We start from the raw sequence: 26,653 nt of genomic DNA, 5'->3' as shown, positions 1-26,653 counted from the left end.
ATCAAACCTGAATGCTCAATGGAAGGACTAATGCTGAAGCTGAAGCTCCAATACTTTGGCCACCTGATACAAACAGATGACTCACTGGAAAAGACCCTTATGCTGGGAAGGACTGAAGGCAAAAGGAGAAGAGGGCAGCAGAGGATGAGATGGTTGGATAGTATCACTGATTCAACGGACATGAACTTGAGCAAACTCCAAGAGACACTGAGGGACAGAGAGGCCTGGTGGGCTGCAGTCCATAGGGTTGTAAAGAGTCAGATACAACTTAGCAACTGAACAACAACAGGGCTTCACTTAACCTCACCATCCCTCCTCCCCAAGCAGTCCTCCCAAATCCTCTCTTTCTCCCCCGTACATACTTATGTTTCACCATAGCACTTACCATCTTCTAACGTATTATGTAGTTCACGTTTATGTTCACTGTCTGTCTTTAGCTGTCTCTCTCCATTAGAACAGGAGCTCCACACAAGGATTTTTGTCTGATTTTTATTCTCTGAAATATCCTCAGTCCCTTATAGCTTATGGGCTTCCCTTATAGCTTAGTCGGTAAAGAATCTGCCTGCAATGCAGGAGACCCGGGTTCAATTCCTGGGTTGGGAAGATCCCCTGGAGAAGGAAATAGCAACCCACTCCAGTAAGCTTGCCTGGAGAATCCCATGGATAGAGGAGCCTGGCAGGCTACAGTCCGGACATGACTTAGCGACTAAACCACCACCACCATCCTCAGTCCCTAGAACAGTGCTTGACATGAAGCAGGGCTCGATAAATAACTGTCACAAGTGCAAAGGAGGATAAAGTTTCAAGAAGAGGATAGTTGACAACATCAAACACTGTTCATTCAGAGTTCAGCAAGAAAGAAAATGAATGGCTTTCTTTTGATTTGGTGAGCAGAAGTCCATGAGGGACAGCAGAGCCTAATGCTGAGGGTCAGTTAGTGCATGAGTGCAAGTCCCTACTTGGCCACTTCTCAGCCATGTGGCCTCATTTCAGTTTTCTTATCTGTAAAATGAGGCTAACAATCATACCTACCTCTAAGTGCTATTATGCACCAAATGAGTCAATTTAAAGAAGTGCTTAAAACAGTGAAATATGGTAAATGCTATAGTATATTCTAGATAATTATTATTAGTAAAGACTAGTGAAAATCATAGGTAAGATCTCAGGGGGAAAATGTTCTAAGTAAATGGAAACTGACCATCTTATTTCTCTTTCAAATGCTTTTTCATTTGTGTGTGTTTGTTGTGTGGGGATGGGATGGGGAAAGAGTGTCATTCATTCCCTTTGAACAGACAAAAGATTAGTGATAACTTAGCAGAAAAATCAAGACCTTCAGTTTTCAAGATGCCATTGCCAGCACTGTATGGCCACTATAATCTCCATTTCAGTTTTGTAAGATGTCACTATTTTTAAAAAAAATAAGGAATAAAGGAAACATAAAAGCTACTCTAATCTGTTAGGCTAATTAATTTAATTTTAGCAAAAAGTAAGTACCAACTGTTTTGCAAGAATTTTCCACAGATGACTTCCAACATGAATCTTAAGAAGATATTTTTTACTGGAGAGTGAAATGAACTTAGTTCTTTAACCCATAATTTACAGTGAGAGCTGTGGTTCAAAGAGGCAGGAGACCTTATGAGGCACTAAAAGTTATATGCTCTGATCAGAAAACATCTTCAATAATAAAAGCATCCAGAACAGATGCTTTGTCTGTTATATAATATTGGCATGGTCCTTGTTCTACAGGGAATTTTTTGTTTGACAATATATTTTGTAAGACTTTTTTTAGGCTCTTTTGTCCCTTGGAAATATATTTCTTTTCTAGTAAAATCTATGTGAATTAGTCTCACTATCCAGCTGCACCAGGTGGTATTTCTCCTTCATAATAAGGAAAGGACTTTCATTCAAAGAAAATAAACAAGTACATCAAAACTGGGTATCTACAGAGTAAAACTAAGCAGCCTCTAATTTTCCAAATGGATCCACTGGGTTGTCAAACTAGTACCAGAGACATCAGACTGCAAATCTATCTTTTAAAGCTAAAAAGGATGGTTTTCAGGTTTTGGATCACAAATTAGTCTTTGCTTCCCTTCTTCATAGCCCAGACCCTTTCCAAGGTACCTCATCATTTAAAGAAAAGATGGAAGTTTAACATGGTTGTTGTTGTTGAGTCTTTAAGTCACGTCAGACTCTTTGTGACCTCACGGATTTTAGCCCACCAAGCTCCTCTGTCCATGGGACTTCTCAGGCAAGAATACTTGAGTGGGTTGCCATTTCATTCTTCAGGGGATCTTCCCCACCCAGGGATCGAACCCAGGTCTCCTGCATTACAGGCAGATTGTTTACCACCTGAGCCACCAGGGAAGCCCATAACATATTAGGAGAGCGCAAAGAAAAGCCTCAAAAATGTTTAGAGACAGGAAAATCTGACCTGTAAAGGCTGAGAGAGTTGGGATTCTTTCAAACAACATGTAGGGTATCTTAACAAAACCATGCTAAGGGTGCTGCATCCTGGAATGCGGAGTATGCCTGGTGACTGTCGAGTATTATGCTTGAAAATTATTTTTGCTTTGGGACCTAACAGGAACAGGGTGTATTGTTAAGGCTTTGTATTGATAACTGTAACCAATATAACTTATCAATTATATATCATAACACTGAAGGAGAAAATAGGAATTTAAAGACAGAATGTCACACTTTGAAACAATAAATCAGTGGCAAGAAACATCAAACAAAATTTTTTCAAGACTATCTTAATTAATCATCAGAAATGACTGAAGTTTCACTTCCCTTTGGCCTAGTTTCGGGTACAGTTTAGGGAGGAAGGAAATGGTAACCCACTCCAGTATTCTTGCCTGGAGAATCCCATGGACGGAGAAGCCTGGTAGACTACAGTCCACGGGGTCGCAAAGAGTCGGACACGACTGAGCGACAGAACGGAACGGAACGGATCAGTGCTGTTCACAGCCACATGATAATTTCTGATACAGTGGACCATTATACCCTGAAGAACTTCATTCTTGATTGTTACTTGGCACCCAAACAGCCAATACAGGAAAAAATGCCATTGAGAGTGTAAGTATTTTTAGAATCGTCTGATGGCTGCTTCTGATAATTCATGGGTATTATTTACTCAGGAAGCATTCATCATATCATTTAAATTTAGTTAAATGGTGTGCAAAATTTAATATGCACCAAAGAGGGCTCAGTCTTATACTCCTATGCATCCATCTCTATTTTCAGTATAGGAAGTAAACAGCCACAAAATAAGAAAATTCATGTTAGTTAACAATCTGAATGTGAAAATCATTCAGCTAAGGTTCTGAAAGATAAAATACTTATTATTCAAATTTAGTTTCTACAACAAAGTTATTGTGATCAGAGAAACAATGGGATGCCAGTTTTGTTAAGAAGGTTATTTTTTTGGTAATAGATAATTTCATATTATTACTTGTTATCTTATTATAATAATTACAACTTCCATGATGCAAAAATGAACAGACTGCATATCAGACCAAAGGAAAAAAAGTGTCCTTATGAGGTTAAGTTTGCTATTCCTGGAGCTCTGTTATTTTCCAATAGTTTATTTCTGTTACCCAGCAGCTATGAAAGAAATGCATGTTTTCTGTGATAATGGCATGAAATCAAAATTCAAGATGCAAATTAAGACCCAATACAAACTGGCCTGTCATTTTAGGCATCAGCTGATAAAAGAATGGTAATCTTTTATGTTCATTTTCATAAGTGCTAAAAAGTTACATATCTTTAGTGATATGATACCGGTTAGAAAACTACACTTATTTTTTTTAAAGTGGGTTTTCAGTGACTTTCTGTTTCCCAGAGAGCACACACATTTTTTAAAAAATATTTATTCATTTCTTGGTTTGTTTATTTATTTTGCTGTGTCAAATGTTAGTTGCAGCATGCAGGATCTAGTTCCCTGACCAGGAATTGAACCTGTGCCCCCTGCATTGGAAACATGGAGTCTTAGCCACTGGACCATCAGGGAAAGTCCCTAAAATTATTCTTAATGATCACTATTTCCAGTGAAAAGTTACATATTGGTGATTCAAAGTTATAAAAAGATTCTCTAGCCACAAGAGACTTCCCTGAAGCAAATCTTACTTTACAATTCTTAATCACTCCGTCTCTTGGCAAAACCACATTTTTCACTTATTTGTACTATTTTACTTCCATCTTTCCCCAGATACAGACACTTGATGACTTCCTTGTCGGCTAGTCTTCCCCTCAGCCCCTCTCAGTGGGGAAAATGGAGACTCCTCCCATTCAGGCTCAGTCCATCCAAGCCTGTTCATGACAGGGACGGAAAGACATGAGGAGTCTCCACCGCACAGCCAGTGTGCTCTCATATATCATGGTGGTTTCAGATCCAGTGTCTAGCATCCTTGGCTGGGAACTGCCTTGCAGCTTTCCCATCTCCTCCTCCTGCTGCTCTCTGCCAGCCTATCAGCCTGGGCTGTGTCTGGACCCTCTGTCTAGCAATGCCTATTTCCTACCTGGCTGGGGCCCTAACACCCTGCCTCAGGCCTGTCAGTAACTTCAGAGATGAAAAAGTTAACGAGTGATGGGAAATAGAAAAAACAGTGCCATTTTGCTCATTTTCCTGTACCAATCTGAAAAAAAAACAAACGATGCTTTCTACCATCAGTATAACAATACTAGAAAATACTTACATAGTATTTACTATGTACAGGCACTACACTAAGAACTTATTAGCTTATTTAATAACTGCAATAACCCTCTGAGACTAGTACCATTATTATCCCCCGATAAGGAAATTGATTCACAGAGAAATCAGGTCACTTACTGAAGGTCACACAGCTAGTAAGAGGGATAGCTTGGATTCAGACTCAGGGTAAGTGGAGAACACAAATAAATTGAAAAAGAACATAACAATAATATCCAAGCTCTTTCACTATGTAAAACATTAAAATTCTAAGAATACTAATCATTCTTAAGATATACTCATATATACTATCATATTGCTAAAACCAAAGTGAAAATTGCTTTGAGAATTTCTAGCATCTAAAACACCTACATTTAATATGCTGCATTAGTATTAATAAATAAAGTGATAATTATACATCCATAGTAAATGAATTTTATAAAGGGAGATGGCAAAGAGTTCGTAATGTTACTTACACACAGTAAAAACTATCCAAAGTATCCAGACTGTAAGAAGAATTCTTCTACTGCTAACATGCAAATAAACACTGGCAGAGATTATATGCATTTTTTAAATCAGGTGTTTATTTGAGCAACCAGTATTTCTCAGGTCTTCTTTTTAAGTTACTTAATGCTGGAGCATCTATGCACCTCACCATGAGGCTTTCCAGAGAGGTCATCCCCTTAATCCCTCTATTTATATACTTGCGTTTAGCACTACTGCTTTGTTTAATCTTGAGGCTTTAAAGAGAGAAAAAGCAGAAACTCTTTACCCCAGCATTATATCTAACATTTACAATATTGCACCTTTCAGCAAGTAATAAGCAGAAACAAAGCCGCTAGAGCTATGTTTTGAATCTATTGTTGACACCTCCTTCTCGCTGTCCTAACGCTGAGAAGGGATGGATGCTCCTTGGGGGTATCAAGTGGCAAGGAAAGCTGTCACAGAGAAGAGGGGATAGACAACACCCAGTAAAACAAGCCACTTCACAAGAAGCACCAAGAGAATATGCTGCATTGCTTCGTGGTATTGTTTTTATGAGTTGCTGGAATCAAAAAGATCAGAGGCAAAAACACGAACTTGGTTGCGGTTAGCCCATTTACACTGACTATGAATGACATGTTAACTGGAAGAGAACATGTTGAGGGCACTCAGGGAAGTTCTCAAGGTCACAGACTCAGTGCAAAAGCACAGGGACGTTACAATACCTTTATTTACAACACTGTCTGCTCCCATCTAGGCTCATTCTTTGTCTACTTAGTAAACCACAATTCCTCAAGCTTTCTCAAGTAGAGCATAAGAAATCATATGCTGTTTGGCCATATAACTGTTTCTGATATTTGCATGTGGCTTTTCTCATTTCTCATATGGAAAACTCAGCAGTGGCCACAGGACTGGAAAAGGTCAGTTTTCATTCCAATCCCAAAGAATGTTCAAACTACCACACAATTGCACTCATCTCACACGCTAGCAAAGTAATGTTCAAAATTCTCCAAGCCAGGCTTCAACACTACAAGAATCATGAACTTCCAGATGTTCAAGCTGGATTTAGAAAAGGCAGAGGAACCAGAGATGAAACTGCTAACATCCACTGGATCATCAAAAAAACACGGGAGTTCCACAAAAATATTTACTTCTGCTTTATTGACTACGTCAAAGTCTTTGACTGTGTGGATCACAACAAACTGTGGAAAATTCTGAAAGAGATGGGAATACCAGACCACCTGACCTGCCTCCTGAGAAACCTATATGCAGGTCAAGAAGCAAGTTAGAACTGGACATGGAACAACAGACTCGTTTCAAATAGGGAAAGGAGTACGTCAAGGCTGTATACTGTCACCCTGCTTCTTTAACTTATATGCAGAGTACATCATGAGAAACTCTGGGCTGGAGGAAGCACAAGCTGGAATCAAGATTGCCAGGAGAAATATCAATAACCTCAGATATGCAGATGATACCACCCTTATGGCAGAAAGTGAAGAACTAAAGAGCCTCTTGATGAAAGTGAAAGAGGAGAGTGAAAAAGTTGGCTTAAACCTCAACAATCAGAAATCTAAGATCATGGCATGCGGTCCCATCACTACATGGCAAATAGATGGGGAAACAATGAAAATAGTGACAGACTTTATTTTGGGGGGCTCCAAAATCAATGCAGATCGTGATTGCAGCCATGAAATTAAAAGATGCTTGCTCCTTGGAAGAAAAGCTATGGCCAACCTAGACAGCATTTTAAAAAGCAGAGACATTACTTTGCCAACAAAGGTTTATCTAGTCAAAGCTATGGTTTTTCCAGTAGTCATGTATGGACGTGAGAGTTGGACTATAAAGAAAGCTGAGTGCCGAAGAATTGATGCTTTTGAACTATGGTGTTGGAGAAGACTCTTGAGAGTCCCTTGGACTACAAGGAGATCCAACCAGTCCATCCTAAAGGCAATCAGTCCTGAATATTCATTGGAAGGACTGATGCTGAAGCTGAAACTCCAATACTTTGGCTACCTGATGGGAAGAACTGACTCGTTGGAAAAGATCCTGATGCTGGGAAAGATTGAAAGCAGGAAGAGAAGGGGACGACAGAGGATGAGATGGTTGGATGGCTTCACTGACTCTATGGACATGAGTTTGAGTAAGCTCTGGGAGTTGGTGATGGACAGGGAAGCCTGGCATGCTGCAGTCCATGGGGTTGCAAAGAGTCAGACACGACTGAGTGACTGAACTGAACTTTTTCATTTCAGTGAAGCAGAGAGCCATAACTAAGGCATCTAGGAATGCTCCCTAGACAGCCCAATCTCAGCTGGAACCTCAACTCCCCTTTATCAAAGTCCAGCTGTGTTCTTGGCTCAGTGCAGCCTAAGGTTACTCAAGTGTAAACAAATTACATCCTACTCCTCCTAATCATCTGTTTTCCTAATATTTTGCTCTTTGGAGCAAATAATAACATGTTCTCCTGAATTCAATAATGTAACCATTTATTTCTATAAACTAAAGATAAAACATCCCATCACCAAATTTCTCCCCAAATACGAACTATAAACTTGTAACTCAATTTAAGATGTTTTCATCCTTCATTGCAATAGCCTTTCATTTAATCAACAATTCTCTCAACATTAAGTAAGTAAATATCAGCAAGTCACTGGTGCAAGAAATTCTCAGGATCTCAACAATGAAAGATGACAGTGAAGCTGTTCTGCAAAAGCTCATTCAGAAATAAGTTCATGAAAAACCCTAATGAATAATTTTAACTTGTCCTGTAACACTGGCCTATATACCGCAACATACTTATATTGTGGTTGAATGTGTTCTGTTTTTATAGCCTAGAGATCAGAAGTATGGAATGATTCAGATAAACTGATTGGATTATCCACAGACAGAATTTTAGACCAAACTATAGCCTCAGATCCAACCTAAATGAGAACTGAAAACCTAGACAATGTAGCAGGGATTATACACTCGCAAAATCTTTTACATGCATCTATAGACATCACTGATGCTGGGTAAGATTGAAGGCGGGAGGAGAAGGGGACAACAGAGGATGAGATGTTTGGATGGCAACACAGACTCATTGGACACGAGTTTTGGTAAACTTCGGGAATTAGTGACGGACAGGGAGGCCTGGCGTGCTGCAGTCCATGGGGTCACAAAAAGTCGGACATGACAGAGTGACTGAACTGAAATGAACTGAACTGATAGACATCACTTGGCTTAAAACTCAACATTCAGAAAACTAAGATCATGGCATCTGGTCCCATCACTTCATGGCAAATAGATGCGGAAACAATGGAAACAGTGAGAGACTTTATTTTGGGGGGCTCCAAAATCAATGCAGATGGTGATTGCAGTCATGAAATTAAAAGACGCTTGCTCCTTGGAAGAAAAGCTATGACCAACCTAGACAGCATATTAAAAAGCAGAGACATTACTTTGCCAACAAAGTCCATCTAGCCAAAGCTATGGTTTTTCCAATAGTCATGTACGGATGTGAGAATTGGACTATAAAGAAAACTGAGCATAGAAGAATTGATGCTTCTGAACTGTGGTGCTGGGGAAGACTCTTGAGAGTCCCTTGGACTGCAAGGAGATCCAACCAGTCCATTCTAAAGGAGATCAATCCTGGGTGTTCATTGGAAGGACTGATGCTAAAGCGGAAACTGCAATACTTTGGCCACCTCATGTGACGAGTTGACTCACTGGAAAAGAATCTGATGCTGGGAGGGATTGGGGGCGGGAGGAGAAGGGGACGACAGAGAATGAGATGGCTGGATGGCATCACCGACTCGATGGACATGAGTTTGAGTGAACTCCGGGAGTTGGTGATGGACAGGGAGGCCTGGCGTGCTGTGATTCATGGGGTCGCAAAGACTGCGCTCATGACTGAGCGACTGAACTGCTAGACATCACTGATTGCAGCAGGAAAGACCTAGACTGTTGTGTAGCTCATCCTGCTCCTAGGCCTCAAGTACTTTCTTCTTTTCCCACTTTCTTATGAATCATTATTCATCAATTTCCGACTTCCTTCCCATCAACATCATTCCTCCCTCCCTCTCTTCGTTCTCAGAGAATACCTCACTTCCCCTAACTCATCCTCTTTCAACTCTCCAGGCATATTCCCTGCACACGACTTGCAACCAAGCCCCTTCCTCACAGGAAGGTATCCCAACAAGCAAATATGACAAGAACTAAGCTAAGGAATGGGAAAGAAATAATGACACCAAGATTCACACTAAGTGGGTTACATGGTAGGAAATGGACAAGGGAGATAGGTGTTCACTGATAGAAGCCTTTTCACTTAATTTGGCTGGAGACAGTCCCTGGATATCATATTAGATAAAAGGAGATAGGAAAAAAAAAAAACAATAACTGGATATCTAACCATCATTAAATATATGTCCTAGAAATCATGTCTAACCCTTACACCAATTTCAAAATGAATATTTCTTCCCAGGTAGAGCAAGAAATATATTCATACATTTTCATTTGCAATGTGACACATATTACTGTATAAAATAATTTTATATAGTAAAATTATTGGATTAAATAAACTCCAATAAAATCATTGGAGTCTTTCTTTTGACATTTAAAACAATCTAAATTTTAATTGGGAAAAATGCCCTAGGTAAACTCTTGAAATACAAATTAAAAGGGTTATAGGAATTCTCTGGTAGTCCAGTGGCCAGAGTTCAGTTCCTGGTTGGGGAACTAAGATCCCTCAAGACACAAGGCAATAGCCAATAAATAAATAAAAGGATTACACACTTCTTCTAATGGACTCACAGCCAGCATAATATACAAATACTCTATTATATTTTGCTCTCCAAAAAAGTACAGTAAAAAAAAGGTGTCAGGCCAGCCAGTAATTTTCACATAATTTTCTCTTTTAGAGATTTTAAAAATAAAAGATCTTTTGAAAATTTCAGAAACACTTCCAGACTATTAAAATAAAGAGGGTTTAGTAGACAAAAATAAAAACTACTAATAAGAAACAGGGAACCTTGGCATGATAGTTTGTCGAAGATCATGAACACTGGCATGTTCCACTTGCTTTTCTGCTCTACCTAGTATGTTCCTCACCCAGGAAACCTCGACCAGCCAAACTTGACACCATTCCCTGCATGTAGACCTCATACCCACTGTGTACAATTTAAGCACATGCCTGCAGGGATACACCTGGTAGAAAGCTACATTCTGTTGGGAAGTTATGTTTCACATGATTTCCATATCCACTCAGCTAATTACCAGGAGACTACTGCTCCCATCTGGTTCCTCTGAATTAAGTTCTAGAAATATCTGCACTGGAGATTCAAGAGCACAAGGTCCTGTTTACAATTCTCTGATTATCAGGATAGGTCAGGGAGGATGAGGAACAAGACGGACTCCAAAGGGAGCAAGTCATGAAAACAGGATGGGGTATGAAGGTGGGGGAAGGGGGATGCTGCTGAAGGTCCAAGACCATTAGACAAAGTCACAGAACATTCTCCCAGGTAATGGCTGATTCAGACCCCACAGCTGTGCTGGAGACAAAATTGAAACCACTCTGAATGAAATGTTCTGCTCTAAATAAAGTCATGTAACAAATCAGAATCAAAATCAGCCGTAGAGAAGGCTGTAGCCAAGGAAGGAATTTTGAAAAGTACCTTCACACACTGGCCATCGGCTTGAGGTCAACGTAAAGACACAGCTGTACTTAGAAGGCCTTAAAGATGGGTCTCCAAAATGGTGTCACAGAGTTTACTAACAATTAAAAACGCTGGATTTCCCTGGTGGTACAGTGGATGGTAATCTGCCTGCCAATACAGTGGACATGGGTTCGATCCCTGGTCCAGGAAGATTCCACATGCCACAGAGCAACTAAGCCCATGCACTAAATCAACTGAAACTATATGCTACAACTACCGAAGCCCATGCACTAAGAGCCGTGCTCTGCAACGAAAGAAGCCACCGTGATGAGAAGCTTGCACACTCCAACTAAACAGTAGCCCTGCTTTCCGCAACTAGAGAAAGCCCGTGAAAGGAAGGCCCAGCACAGTCAAAAGTAAAACAGATATTAAATATACAAAATGGTGCTATCAGGTAGGTTACAGAGAAAGAACCCCAACTGCCCTTTGGTGATACAAGCTAGATTTGTTAAGTCTTTAACTACAGATAATGTGAAGTTTTGCCCTTGCAAAGAGAAAACAACAATATTATTCATCTTTAATTTATAGGGCTAATCAGTTGGAAGAACTGAGCAATTTAGTATTATTCTATTTTTGAGGTACCTTTCCTTGGGAGAATATGGTTCAAATGAATGGTCAAAATAAATCCGTTCATATTTAGGATTGGAAATAAAACTCCAGTATAAACTTGTTTAGGCATCATCTAAAACTAGTTACACTTCTGGCTAAATGGGGCTCTCAAGGAAAATATAGCCTTACCTTCTTTTATTATGCAGTTAATTATAGTTAACAAGAGGTGACTGGCCAGTGGAGTTTGACCACTCTGTACCGGTAGAGAAAAATCTTATTATCATTCAAATAATCTTAGCTTGATTTGCATTTATGTGACTATTCAGGTGGGTTGGCAATTAGCTGTTACCTATTATACAAGCTAATTTTACATCAACACAATTTTGGAATAAAATTTACATTTTCCTGATCATATGTTCCATTTTGCCTTTAACCATAATCAACCCTCTGTGGGGCTTGCCAATTTCACATAAGATCATTATGCTCCATTCTGTCCTTGACTAGAAACATGAAATCAACAGAGGTCTCAAAATGTCTAAAAATGACTTGACAAAAATGTTCCCCATTACTAATAGTAATAGTTGAGATAGAGGGAACATTCATATTTTAATATAGATAAGAGAGTTCCAGAAAAACATCTACTTCTGCTTTATTGACTATGCCAAAGCCTTTGACTGTGTGGATCACAATAAACTGTGGAAAATTCTGAAAGAGATGGGAATACCAGACCACCTGACCTGCCTCTTGAGAAACCTATATGCAGGTCAGGAAGCAACAGTTAGACTGGTTCCAAATAGGAAAAGGAGTACGCCAAGGCTGTATATTGTCACCCTGCTTATTTAACTTATATGGAGAGTACATCATGAGAAACGCTGGGCTGAAGGAAGCACAAGCTGGAATCAAGATTGTCGGGAGAATTATAATTAACCTCAGATATGCAGATGACACCACCCTTATGGCTGAAAGTGAACAGGAACTAAAAAGCCTCTTGATGAAAGTGAAAGAGGAGAGTGAAAAAGTTGGCTTAAAGCTCAACATTCAGAAAACTAAGATCATGGCATCTGGTCCCATCACTTCATGGGAAATAGATGGGGAAACAGTAGAAAGAGCGGCTGACTTTGTTTTTCTGGGCTCCAAAATCACTGCAGATGGTGACTGCAGCCATGAAATTGAAAGACACTTACTCCTTGGAAGGAAAGTTATGACCAACCTAGATAGTATATTAAAAAGCAGAGACAGTACTCTGTCAACAAAGGTCCATCTAGTCAAGGCTATGGTTTTTCCAGTGGTCATATATGGATGTGAGAGTTGGACTATAAACAAAGCTGAGTGCCAAAGAATTGCTATTTTTGAGCTGTGGTGTTGGAGAAGACTCTTGAGAGTCCCTTGGACTACAAGGAGATCCAACCAGTCCATCCCAAAGGAGATCAGTCCTGGGTGTTCATTGGTAGGACTGACGCTAAAACTGAAAATGCAATACTTTGGCCACCTCATGCAAAGAGCTGACTCACTGGAAAATACCCTGATGCTGGGAAAGATTGAGGGCAGGAGGAGAAGGGGACAACAGAGGATGAGATGGTTGGATGGTATCACCAACTCGATGGACATGAGTTTGGGTGGATTCCAGGAGTTGGTGATGGACAGGGAGGCCTGGTGTGCTGCAGTTCATGGGGTCACAAAGAGTCAGACATGACTGAACAACTGAACTGAACTGAAATCCCAGAATTCTTCCTTAAAAATAATTTTGCTTTCTGCTTATTATGTCCTATATGTTTCAGTGTTCGAAGATGTATAAATTACTGAAAGGTTACAAATGAACATTTAGTGAGTCTATCTTTGAAGACAGTATTTCCAATTTTTAAACAATTAAAAAGCATACTTAGGTTTATCTCAAAATACAGAAACAGACAACAGAACAGCATGAGGCTGAAAAACGCCTTAGAAACAAGACTGAAGCCAGATGCTATATATAGCGCTCTGACACACAATAGATGACACAGTTGACTAATGGCACCTAGACTCTCAGAAGAAATTACAATTCCATCTCACAGTAGATTTCACTACATTTTTAAGCTTTAAAAAAAAAAAAACAAAAAGAGATACTGTGTTGTGTTTTCTTCATTTATTGATTTTTAACTAAGAAAAATCCAAACAGAATTCCATATTATAGCCTCAGAACTAAGTACACTTGATAATATGAAAAGGGACTCAAAAACAACTAAAAATTTTAAGTTATTAGGCATTGGGAGATTCAGGAATAGGCTACTGAAACAACCTGTTTAACGTCAGTTCAGTTCAATTCAGTTGCTCAGTCATGTCCAACTCTTTGCAACCCCAAGGACTGCAGCACACCAGGCCTCCCTGTCCATCACCAACTCCTGGAGTCCACCCAAACCCATGTCCACTGCATCAGTGATGCCATCCAACCATCTAATCCTCTGTCGTCCCCTTCTCCTCCTGCCCTCAATGTTTCCAGCATCAGGGTCTTTTCCAGTGAGTCAGTTCTTGAGTTTCAGCTTCAATATCAGTTCTTCCAATGAACACCCAGGACTGATCTCCTTTAGGATGGACTGGTTAGATCTCCTTGCAGTCCAAGGGACTCTCAAGAGTCTTCTCCAACACCACAGTTCAAAAGCATCATTTCTTCAGTGCTCAGCTTTCTTTATGATCCAACTCTCACATCCATGCAGGACTACTGGGAAAACCATACCTTAGACTAGACGGACTTTTGTTGGCAAAGTAATGTCTCTGCTTTTTAATATGCTAAGTTGATCACAGCTTTTCTTCCAAGGAGCAAGGGTCTTTTAATTTCATAGTTGCAGTCACCATCTGCAGTGATTCTGGAGCCCAAGAAAATAAAGTCTCTCACAGTTTCCATTGTTTCCCCATCTATTTGCCATGAAGGGATGGGACCAGATGCTATGATCTTCCTTTTATGAATGTTGAGGTTTAAGTCAGTTTTTTCCCTCTCCTCTTTCACTTTCATCAAGAGGCTCTTCATTTCCTCTTTGCTTTCTGCCATATGGGTGGTGTCATCTGCATATCTGAGGTTATTGCTATTTCTCCTGGAAATGTTAATTCCAGATTGTACTTCATCCAGTCCAGCATTTCATATCATGTACTCTGCTGCTGCTACTGCTGCTAAGTCGCTTCAGTCGTGTCCGACTCTGTGCGACCCCATAGACGGCAGACCACCAGGCTCCCCCGTCTCTGGGATTCTCCAGGCAAGAACACTGCATATAAGTTAAATAAGCAAAGTGACAATATATAGCCTTGGCAGACTTCTTTCCCAATTTGGAACCAGTCTGTTGTTCCAAAGTTGTAAGTGTTGCTTCTTGACCTGAATACAGAATACTCAAGAAGCAGGTAAGGTGGTCTGGTATTCTCATCTCTTCAAGAATTTCCACAGTTTGCTGTGATCCACATAGTCAAAGGCTTTAACATAGTCAATAAAGCAGATGTTTTCTGGAACTCTCCTGCTTTTCTATGATCTAACAGATGTTGTCAATCTGATCTCTAGTTCCTCTGCCCTGTCTAAATCCACCTTGAACTTCTGGAAGTTCGAGGTTCACATTCTGTTGAAGCCGGCTTGGGAGAATTTTGAGCATTACTTTGCTAGCGTGTGAAATAAGTGCAATTACACATTAGTATGAACATTCTTGGCACTGCCTTTCTTTGGGATTGGAGTGAAAACTGACCTTTTCTAGTCCTGTGGCCACTGCTGAGTTTTCCAAATTTGCTAGCATATTGAGTGCAGCATTTTCACAGTATCATCTTTTAGGACCTGAAAGAGCTCAAATGGAATTCCATCATCTCCAATAGCTTTGTTCATAGTGATGCTTCCTGAGGCCCGCTTGACTTTGAATTCTAGGATGTCTGGCTCTAGGTGAGTGATCATACCATCATGGTTATCTGAGTCATGAAGATCTTTTTTGTACAGTTCTTCTGTGTATTCTTGCCACCTCTTCTTAATATCGTCTGCTTCTGTTAGGTCCACACCATTTCTGTCCTTTATTGTGCCCATCTTTGCAAGAAATAATCCCTTGGTATCTCTAGTTTTCTTGAAGAGATCTCTAGTCTTTCCCATTTTATTCTTTTCCTCTATTTCTTTGCATTGATCACTGAGGAAGGCTTTCTTATCTCTCCCTGCTATTCTTTAGAACTCTGCATTCAGATGGATATATCTTTCCTTTTCTCCTTTGCCTTTCACTTCTATTCTTTTTTCAGCTATTTGTAAGGCCTCCTGAGACAACCATTTTGCCTTTTTGCATTTCTTCTTTTGGGGGATGGTTTTGATCACCACTTCCTGTACAATGTTACAAACTTCTGTCCATAGTTCTTCAGGGACTCTTTGTATCAGATCTAATCCCTTCAATCTATTTGTCACTTCTACTGTATAATTGTAAGGGATTTGATTTATGTGATACCTGAATGGTCCAATGGTTTTCCCCACTTTCTTCAACTTAAGTCTGAATTTGGCAATAAGGAGTCATGATCTGAGCCACAGTCAGCTCCCAGTCGTGTTTTTGCTGACTGTATAGAGCTTCTCCATCTTTGGCTGCAAAGAATATAATCAATCTGATTTCGGTATTAACCATCTGGTGATGTCCACGTGTAGAGTTATCTCCTGTGTTTTTGGAAGAGGGTGTTTACTATGACCAGTGTGTTCTCTTGGCAAAACTCTGTTAGCTTTTGCCCTGCTTCATTTTGTACTCCAAGGCCAAACTTGGCTTTTACTCCAGGTATCTCTTGACTTCCTACTTTTGCATTCCAGTCCCCTATGATGAAAAGGACATCTTTTTTGGTGTTAGTTCTAGAAGGTCTTGTAGGTCATCAGAGAACCATTCAACTTCAGCTTCTTCAACATTAGTGGTTGGGGCATAGACTTGGATTACTGTGATAATCAATGGTTTGTTTTGGAAACAAACAGAGATCATTCTGTCATTCTTGAGATTGTACCCAAGTACTGCATTTTGGACTCTTTTGTTGACTATGAGGGCTATTCCATTCCTTTGAAGAGATTCTTGCCCACAGTAGTAGATACAGTGGTCATCTGAATTAAATTCACCTATTCCATTCCATTTTAGTTCACTGATTCCTAAAATGTCAGTGTTCACTCTTGCCATCTCCTGTTTGACCACTTCCAATTTACCTTGATTCAAGGACTTAACATTGCAGGTTCTTATGCGATCTTGTTCTTTACAGTATCGGATTTTACTTCCATTACCAGTCACACTCACAACTGAGTGCTATTTTCACTTTGCCTCAGCCTCTTCATTCTTTCTGGAACTATTTCTCCACTCTTCTCCAGTAGCATATTGGCCATACTGACCTGGGGAGTTCATCTTTCAATGTCATATCTTTTTTGCTTTTTCATACTGTTCACGAGGCTCTCAAGGCAAGAATACTAAAGAGGTTTGCCATTCCCTTCTCCAGTGGACCACATTTTGTCAATACCTTCCACCATGACCTGTCCATCTTGGGGGGCTCTACATGGCATGGCTCATAGTTCTATTGAGTTAGACAAGGCTGTGATCCAAGTGATCAGTCATTCTCCTGTCGATGGATGTTCAACAGTTAGGTGCAATTTTGAAGTTCTCACAGGAGAAGATGAGCTCATGTCCTTCTACTCTGCCATCTTGTGAATCAGACTTGCCTTAACTTATACCAAGGATATTTCTAAGACCAGTTTTTGTCTGGAATAATAAAAGCCTGCTCTTACCAAGGGCACCTAAAGTGCCTTCTTCAGAACAGAAGACAGCTGCAGTGCAACCTGGCAGGCCCTCTTTTGCTGTGTGCATTCAAAGTCATGTGCAACTTTTGTGACCTGATGGATTGTAGCCCACCATGTTCCTCTGTCCATGGGATTTCCCAGGCAAGAATACTGGAGTGGGTTGCCATGGCCTTCTCTAGGGGATCTTCCCTGCTTTCCCCAACCTCATCATCATAGGGTCCAATAACTACCCCGCTGCCCTTAGCTATGTGCATATCAAACTCTGCACTCAAAAAAAACCAGTCCAAGTGAAAAAGGGAGCAAACAATTTCAAAGAAGATCATTTCTTTCATTCTAAAGTTCTCTCATTGTCTGACTTTGTGAAAAACTGCTATAAGAAAGGGCCAATTAATAACCTATAGCTTTGATAGTTTAAGTGCTATATTAGTAATTTGAAAGAGTTATAACTCAGGAAAAATATCTAAGAAGTCCAGAAAATAATTTATGATTAAAAACAACGGTTCTATTCATGAAAAGATTGCATTTATTTCTTGAAGAATCTGGATCCGCCTTAAGATGCATATTTGATTTGAAACTGGTCTTCTTCTGCCACCAAGTGTTAGCATACACTTCTAACAAACCAGTTCCTGAAATGTCAAATCACAGAAATACCAATACAAGGTCACTCAGTGTGAAAAATAAACCCAAATTAAAGCATTATAAAAAGCACTGACCTAAATAAGAGGCTAACCACATGAAACAAATATACTCTGAAGAAATGATACAAACAAGTTGAATTTTAAATATTTCAGAGACAAAATAATTTAAAGATGCTTTTCTGAGGCTTCATTCATGAAAACATAGTGATAATCAAAACAGTTTGAAGATATACAAAACTACTTTCAAGGGAATTCCCTGGCAGTCCAGTGCATAAGACTCCATTCTTTCACGGCTGAGGGTATGGGTTCAATCCCTGGTCAGGGAACTAAGATCCCGCAAGCTGTACAGCCCAGTCAAAAAAAAAGCATACTACTTTTACTAGTCTCTTATGAGATATATTCCACTAGAATTTCATGAAACTAAGAATATGGACAACTAACATATATATGTAAATGCCTCCTAGTGTTAGGAAAATATATAATTGTCCAAAAAAAAAAAAAAAGTCTTATGTTTCCCAGAATCTCAGTTAGAAAACTTATTTCTCTAGTTTGGGAACCAGAATACCACACTGTAGCAGAAGAAGTTCCACATCAGGAAATTTGAAGAAGAGTTTCTTTATATGTTTGCAGGGAGTAAGAAAAGGCCAGAAGGATATACTAGTAATGGTATCTAAAAGAGAGAAATGATCTTGAGAGTAAGGGAGTGAGAAATTGGTGATGAGGGAAAAAAATTTATCTTTCACTCTGTAGGTCTGTATGTAGTTAGATTTTTTTTCAGTGAGCATATATTCATCTAACACTTTTATAATTAAAATAACTTTTAAAATATAAGTACTTAAAATGACATGAACTTCTTAATGTGAGTAAAAAAAAATTATTCAACATCCCTCTTCCCTGCCCCTTTTATTTCATTATCAACCTTAAGTAAACTGAATGTTGGTAATACACTCCATTATTGACTTCATCAACGGGCTCACCCTTGTAAATGAGTGGACCCAGAATGAAAACCCAGAAGAGAATTAGTGCTGAGAGAGGAAAATAGATTCTGGAAGGGGCTCTGCAACTGAGAACAGTGTGATCTCATTTCAGCCACTTAACTTCTGAGTCTCAGATCCCCTTAAGGAGCAGATTTCGTGAAATCAGCTGTCAAGAAATCACTTAAAATGCATGCAGTCTGAAATGTCGAAATATAAATTCCAGAGTTAATTTAAGCACCCCTTTGATAAACGTCCTTGGGTGCTCTCATTTCAAAGTTAATAAAGACAGAAACATTTTGAAATGTGGGTATTACCTTCACCACTGATTTGTCATTCTGGGATTAAGTCTGAAACCACTGGGAAGAGGACAATCCACGTGAAAGCAAGACAAGAAAAAGATGACGAGTAAAAGCATCAACTGTCAGTCTACAAGTTTCGTCAGTTTTGATCATTCCTAATTCCAAAATCTATGATTTACACAAGTTATTTCTACCTTAATATTCTGGAATAGTATGTAAAATAGTTATTATTTAATTTGAGCATAGGAAAAAAGACATGCAAGATACTGGGGGATAGGGTGATTTTTACTAAAGTTTGTAGTAAACTCATAACTACAGGATGGCCAACCACCCAAACACATGTTTTACAGGACCAAAAAGATTTTCTGAGCACAGACATTAAATACAAACTGTGTCGAATTTAGAAAAAAGATCTACTTACTAATAAACATGACCTTCCTTTACAGATCTGCAAATCAGTCCGAACTGCAGCAAAGGGTTATGGAGAGCAGGAGCAAAGACTAATCTGCATGCCCATCTCCAAAACTCTGGTACATTAGAGCAGCTCAGCAGATGCCTTAATTCGCATGACAACCTCCCTAGGCTGAAATGGGAGAAACAAGGAAGGGTGCCCTTAGGATTCCAGGAGAACTGCTTGTGACTCCAGATAAAAGTTCAAGGTGCCTCCAGCCTCTGAGGGAGGAGGAGGCAACGGCTTAGGAAGGCAGCAAGTCGCCCCGAGATGGGGAAGTCAAAAGACATGTTCCCTGGCTTGTGTCGCTGCTGACCATTCCCAGGGAGAAGTAATTTCAAATACTGAGCTAGGGAGGGCGGCCCTTCTGCTACTCTCTTGCCCAGTCCCTGCAATTCCTGCTCCACACCCTCAGTGGAGACAACTGCTGAAAGAGCAGTGGCTTTGTAGAAACTTCGAAAGAGCTACATAAAAGGGGGGAGGGGAGAGCATGTCCCACCTTGAAGAACCCAGCTACAGGGAGCAGCACCAGTGTACGCAGGCCAGTGGAGGAAGCTTTGAAGGCAGCAGGCTGCAAACAATCAGAAGAAAAGAACGCAGCAAAACCCAACTCTGGCTCCACCCCCCAAGGCTTTTCAAGGGAAGAGGCAAGATGTGGCAACAGATGAAGCAGCAGTTAAGTGATGGTCAGAGCGTGCCGCTAACAGCCAGAGAGGCAAAGGAGGAGACAGCAGTAATGCCCTCCATGAAGCCTCATGAACCAACTCAGCATCCTTGGGAGTTGGAACCAAATCCAATTGGACTCCCAGGAGCAACAGTGGCAGGGGTGTCAAAAACCACTACGAATGTCACTCATGCTGCGGGTGGTAAAACAAGACTGATAATAAAATGTCCACTCACCTTCTTCCGGAGCCATGGTGACTTGGACAATTTCATGAAGGTCAAATGAGGCTTAAAAGTTCTGCTTTCTCCTGCCAAGATACCTTTTTCTTGAAACGTCCTTTTTGCAGCATCTGAAGAAAATAAAAAGAAGCATAAAAATGCTACTATATGATACCCTATATGAGAAAAGAATCTAAAACGGAATAAATATATGTATAACTGAATCACTCTGCTGGACACCTGAAACTAACTGATTTACAACAATGTAAATCAACTATACTCCAATAAAATTAAAAGGTAAGCAAAAAATGCTACTGTGGCTGTCTTTAATCATAAAAATGGCAACTCAAAAAATAAATTATTCTATAATGAAATAATAAACTGGCTTGAGATATTATTTTTAAGAGAGGAAAAAATACAACTTGTATAATGACAGATACATTATGACAGTTAAATCTGCAATAATGTCAAAGTCTGGCATAGGGCAAAAATCAACACAACTCTGTAAAGCAATTAACCTCCAACTAAAGATTTAAAAACATACATTAAAAAAAAAAAAACTTTGGGTAAAGCACACAAAAGCAACAATTGGAAAAAGAAATATTTAATAAATAAAATAACTGACTGATATGATGCTGATTTCATGCAATATCCCAGTGGTGCCTATATATATAAAGGACTAGTTTATCTGTAACTCCTCATATCCAAAACTTCTGCTTCTAACCAAGATAGAATAACAGGAATCTGATTTACCCTCCCATCTGAAATGATCGAAAAATAAAAGGACAAAATATATGAAACAATGGTTTGCAAGATACACCTGGCGGTGAAGGTGAGTGATCCCTTAGAGGTGAGAAAAAAACAAGGTAAGCCCTTTGACTGACCAGCTTACATCCCTGGGTGTCTAGGCTCCTGTTCAGGGAAGATAAACCCAGATGGAGCCCAGTCATCACACTAGGTTCAGAAAAAAAAGCCAAGAGTAGAAAGACCAAGGCATCTGGAGCTCATGGGGCAGAGTGCCAGAGAGAAAACTCAAGAGATCTGCAAAGGCTCCCCCTAGTGGATTGAGCAGAGAAGTGACCAGCATGGGTACATGAGCAAACTACCTGAAGCTGACAAACATTTGAAAGGATTAGAGAGAACACTGCCAACTCTCACCCAAGATCAGGAATTGTATCTGTTCCCATCAGCCAGACTGGAAAGCCTCAAGATGCATGGGACACTGGGAAGAATAATCTAAGGATTTTGCCTCAGTGGAAAGGAAAAATGAGTTCTGGTCTGGTACTGCTCTAGTGACTCCTAACAAATATTAGAGGAAAAACCTGTTTCAAAGTAATTTAGTTGTGTCCCAGCACAAAGCCCAAGTATAACTATAGAAAGACAAAACCATCCAGCATCCCACAAGTGCCTGATATTGGACAAACAGGCACATAACAAACAGGAAAACATGACCCGCGAAGAAGAAATAAATCAGTTAATCAAAAGCCACTCAGAACTAACATAGATGTTAGAATGAGCAGGCAAGGGCTTCAGAGCAGTTATTCTAATTGTATTCTTTATGTTTAAAAAGTTGAGACATGCTAGTGATCAAAAAAACCCACATTAAACTTTTAGAGATAAAAAATGCAAGGTCTGAGAAAAATAGATGAGACGCTACAGAACAACAGCAATAAAAAAAAAAAAAACAGTGAACTTGGGAGACATAACAATAAAAACCACTCAAAATAAAACAGAGGGGAAAAAAAGAAATAACAACAACAACAACAAAAAGAATAGCTCATCAGTGAGACGTGAGGCAACTTAGGTTGCCTAATACCTGTGTAAGTGGAATTCCCTGAAAGAAAGCTGAGAGAAGCAGAGAAGACACTTGAAGAACTAAAGGCTGTTGGAGAGTGAGAACTACCACAGCCGCAAAGGAAGGTAATCTGGGCAGGAACTACTAACATTTAAGCCGCACAAGTATTCTGACAGCAATTCCAATATTAGGAAAACACACAAAAATCAACAAAAGTACCAATACATAAGATTCCATATAAAAGATATTTAACATTGCTTGAATTATCACACGCTGAAAACAACCTTCAACAATAAAGAAATGGCTGCTATTGGGCCTCCCAGGGGGTACAGTGGTAAAGAACTCCCTGCCACTGCAGCAGATGCAGGAGATGCCAGTTTGATCCCTGGGTAGGGAAGATCCCCTGGAGGAGGCCATGACAACCCCCACTCCAGTATTCTTGCCTGGAGAATCCCATGGACAGAGGAGCCTGGTGGGCTACAGTCCCATGGATCACAAAGAGTCAGACACAACCGAGTGACCAAGCATGCATGCATGCATACTAAAAACTGCTATAATCAAAAGAATGAATTCAAGTTACATATATTAACCTGAAAAGACATCTGTGGCACCTATTAAGAAAAAAAAAAAGGAAAATTGCATGGTTACTGTATCTGAAACATGATTCCATGATTTAAAAGACAGATGAAGAAACAACAAGGATCTGCTGTATAGCACAGGGAACTATATTCAATATCGTGTGATATTGAAGAATATCAATATAACAACACATAAAAGATCAATATAGCAATATATTAACATATAACACATCAATATATCAACACAGAAAAGAATATATGTGCATAACTCAATCACTTTGCTATATAGTAGAAATTAATACAATACTGTAAATCAACTACACCTCAATAAAACAATTTTTAAATAAAATATTTAAAAAGACAAAGAAAATACATTCTATATATTTATATTTTTATTAGCACGGAATAGTATAGAATACTTTAGGATGGAAGTTGAAATTGACTAGAGGTAGGAGAGAATAGCAATGTTTTCTTTACACCTCTTTAATTGTATGAATGATTATAATGAGCATGCATCACTTTTGAATAAAAAGTTTAAAAATAAGCATGGTAACAAACTGACAATACATGAACAATATAAGCTTGCTGCACGTGCACAAACATCATTGTAGATGCACAAGTAAGAGGGGAGATTACTTTGCCAGACATGTGAAAAATCCATCCCTTTCACAGACCTTCAGTAAACCACTTCTCATTTGGTCTTTTTATCTTAAAATCAGGGCTAATGCATAAGTCAATTTTAAAGATAAGAAAACGGAAGCATAAGAAACTGATGCTCAAGGTCCCACTCCTTGTGAGCAGTAGAGAAGGAAGTGAAATCCAGGTGCCCTAACTTCTACCCTGCTCATGCTTCAAGCTCGCTGAAACCTCAGCTTGAACCCAGGGGACAGGGATGGGCACAGAAGCTGCCTCTACAACTTCAAGGGGAAGAGGAAGGCAGGGGATTCTGCCACCTTCCACCATGCCCATACACATCGGTTTCAGTCAGGGAAGTTCCCTTCTTGTCCACGTTGAGTTCCCAAGTACCATACCATTTCATTTTTTTTTTTTTTTAAAGAACTCCAAATATACCGAAAAAAAAAGTTTGGAAATGAATGATCAAAAAACCTGCACAGGGTCCCTTCAGTAGAAATAATCCCACCAATAATGTCAATTTTTAAAAAATGGAAACCGTAGGACTTCCCTGCTGGCCCAGTGGTTAAGAATCTGCCTGCCAATGCAGGGGATCTGGGTTCGATCACTGGTCTGGGAAAATCCCACATGCCAAGGAGCAACGAAGCCTGGGCACACAGCTTCTGAGCTCCACGCCTAAAGCCTGTGCTTTGCACCAAGAAGCCATCACAATGAGAAGCCCGTCCACTGCAACTAGAGTAGCTCCCACTCACAACGAGAGAAAGCCCGCACACAGCAATGAAGACCCAGCACAGCCAAAAGTAATTTTTTTTTAATGGAAACTGGTAAAACATAGGACACAGAATATACCTTTGACTCTCAAAGAAGACTACATTCAATCTAAATATTCAGTGAGAAACAGTCCTTTTTCAGTTCAGCTAAATCTTATCAATGTTAAAGATGTCCTAATTTTTCTAACAGTTAAAATCATGTACTTAATGAAAGATGATCTGATGATTCAAGGAAAGGTGTCCTTAAAAATAAAAGATACAACAGGTACTATTCTGGATGCTGGGAATACAATGGATAAAGTAAACAAGTGACACAAAGAAAAGTAAAGTGGTACAGGTATACAAAGTGATGTGGAAGAAAAGGGATTGCTAATTCAGAGAAGGCGGTCTGGAAATCCTGTTCTGAAGGTAAGACATTCAAGAAGCCATCTGGAGAAGAGAATCGTGTGTGTTTCTGGGACGAAGGAGCTCACAGCAGAAGGAACAATTTTCAGAGTGAAGAGTAGGTCAAAGAGCAGTAAAAAGGGTAGGTAACTGGAGCCGGGTGGGAGGCTTGGGGAAGAGTAAGAAATAGGTTTAGAGAAGCGGTCAGCGGCCTTATGAAGCATGGTAAATAAGACCTTCAGATTGTATACTCAGTATGGTAGAAAATTTTGAGTGTTTTAAGCAAGGGAAATTCATGTATGATAGTGACTTTCTTTACTCAGCTATATTTCAGCTGGAAAATACATGTCTTCCTGGTGGGAGAAACTGAGGCTTGGGAGACTCAAAGTGCTCCTCGCTTTCCCTAGGGCTGTATTAGTTGAAGGGAAGACAGCTAAACGGGGAGTCAGAGTGTTTACAGTGGGGAATGTGTTTTTTAAATATTTTATTTATTAGCCATGCCAGGTCTTAGTTGCAGCATGCGGGGTAGTCAGTCTTCACTAAAGAACATGGAATCTTTGGTTACAGCATGCAAATTCTTGGTTGTGGCATGCGGGATTTAGTTCCCTAACCAGGCATGGAACCCCAGCCTTCTGCATTGAGGGCATGGCATCTTAACCAGTGGACAACCAGGGAAGTCCCCAGGCTTGGTTTGTTAAGCTGGAGCCTTCCCTGTCTCCATATATAGTTATTTTCTGTAACTATTCTTGAGTACACAAGATTTCACTCTATTGCTCACATAGAGCTGTCTAAGGACCCTTTCCACCCTTCTGCTACTCTTGAACACAAAGAAAAAGCAGAATTCCCCAAGGCCAAGGCGGAATGGATAAGAATACCGTACAGCCATCCATCACACAGCGTCATCCTAGCTTCACCTCCATTCTGAGGGCACAGGGAATTCTGGCTTTGCTGCCTCTATGGACATGTCTCAGAAACAAAGCACAGGTCACTCCTGCTCTCAGCCTCGTGTGACTTTGTTGCTTCATTCATAGGATGATGGCGGGACAAGAATTCACTCTAGTTTGGCCTCTAACTCTCTTCTTCATCCAAACGAGGGAATCTTTCCTAGCACTGGGGCAGGAAAAAACACCATTATGCTTAGTTGCTGAAACCTCAAAGTCCTTTCTCTATTGTTTCTGCTGTATTCTCTCTTCTGAACACATTAAGTGCCACTGCTTAGAGGGAGGCTAGGCATAAAAGCTAGGGAAGAAGAAACACACAGATAAAAATTCAGTAGTTCAAAATACTATTTCACTGTATTTTCAAAATCTTACTTTGTTATTTTGTCTAATATCTACCAAATGCTAGTATGTGCTACATATGATGTTTTGATCACACTTTGTAAATTTGGGGCATGTCCTAAAAACCCTTCACTGCGACTCACTGCCACCAAATGATTTTTCCCGTCTCTTCTATGGTAATAAAAAAGGTTAAGCAATAGACCATTAAAATACCAAGAAAACAGTAATTCTTAGCTGAAACCAACAGATAACAGTTTTGGCTGAGTTAAGCAGGAAAGGAATTTATATAACAACACTGGAAGACTAAAGTTCCCCCGTTATAGTCCAGAGACACCACAACCTCTCCCAGCTGGCATTACTGAAGCCACACATGCGCTCGCACACACACACAGACACACACACGAAGGGCGAGAACCCTGACACCTTTTTTCAACAGTGACGACACCACCTATCCCCAGAATGGATTCTGCACAGTCCTCTTTTTGCTCAAGTTGCTGGCTTCCAACTCAAAGTCTGGGCCAAAGCAAGATGAGGTAGAATCGAAAAAGCAAACCCTGTGAAAGAAGGTATGTGACATGACAGTGCGAGAATAGTTTAGATGTTGGGCAGCCTAAACAAAAGACAGTGGTCCAGCATACACATGTTTTAAAGAAGACTGTATTTATAACAATCACAGGTGTGCCTTGGAGATTCTGACAGTTCAGTTCCAAACCACCACAATAAGGCAAATATCACAACAGAGTCACACAAATTTAAGGGGACATATAAGAGTTATATTTACCCTACTTTTTGCTAAAAACAGCTAAGCACCATCTGAGCCCTCAGT

The 26,653-nt window shown here is 39.9% G+C and overlaps 1 protein-coding gene across 7 annotated transcripts in view; it reads right to left on the bottom strand.

Annotated features, from left to right (window-relative positions):
* AKAP7 (A-kinase anchoring protein 7) overlaps nucleotides 1–26,653 on the bottom strand; it is a 130,313-nt gene that overhangs the window by 60,280 nt on the left and 43,380 nt on the right. For all 7 annotated transcript variants that reach the window (XR_008686854.2, XR_016038437.1, XR_008686852.2 and 4 more), the window contains exon 6: nucleotides 20,406–20,518. Coding sequence is in view for 3 of the 7 variants with exons in the window: in XM_055432883.2 (XP_055288858.2) it covers nucleotides 20,406–20,518 (113 nt within the window). In the remaining 4 variants the exon portion in view is untranslated. The remainder of the gene's footprint in view (nucleotides 1–20,405; nucleotides 20,519–26,653) is intronic.

The sequence above is a fragment of the Moschus berezovskii genome, chromosome 10 (genome assembly GCF_049115385.1).
Source record: "Moschus berezovskii isolate FMDL1 chromosome 10, NW_MosBer_1.0, whole genome shotgun sequence".
NCBI classification, from domain to species: Eukaryota; Metazoa; Chordata; class Mammalia; order Artiodactyla; family Moschidae; genus Moschus; species Moschus berezovskii.
Note: the sequence above shows the minus strand (reverse complement) of the source record. Positions and strands in the feature narration are given on the sequence as shown.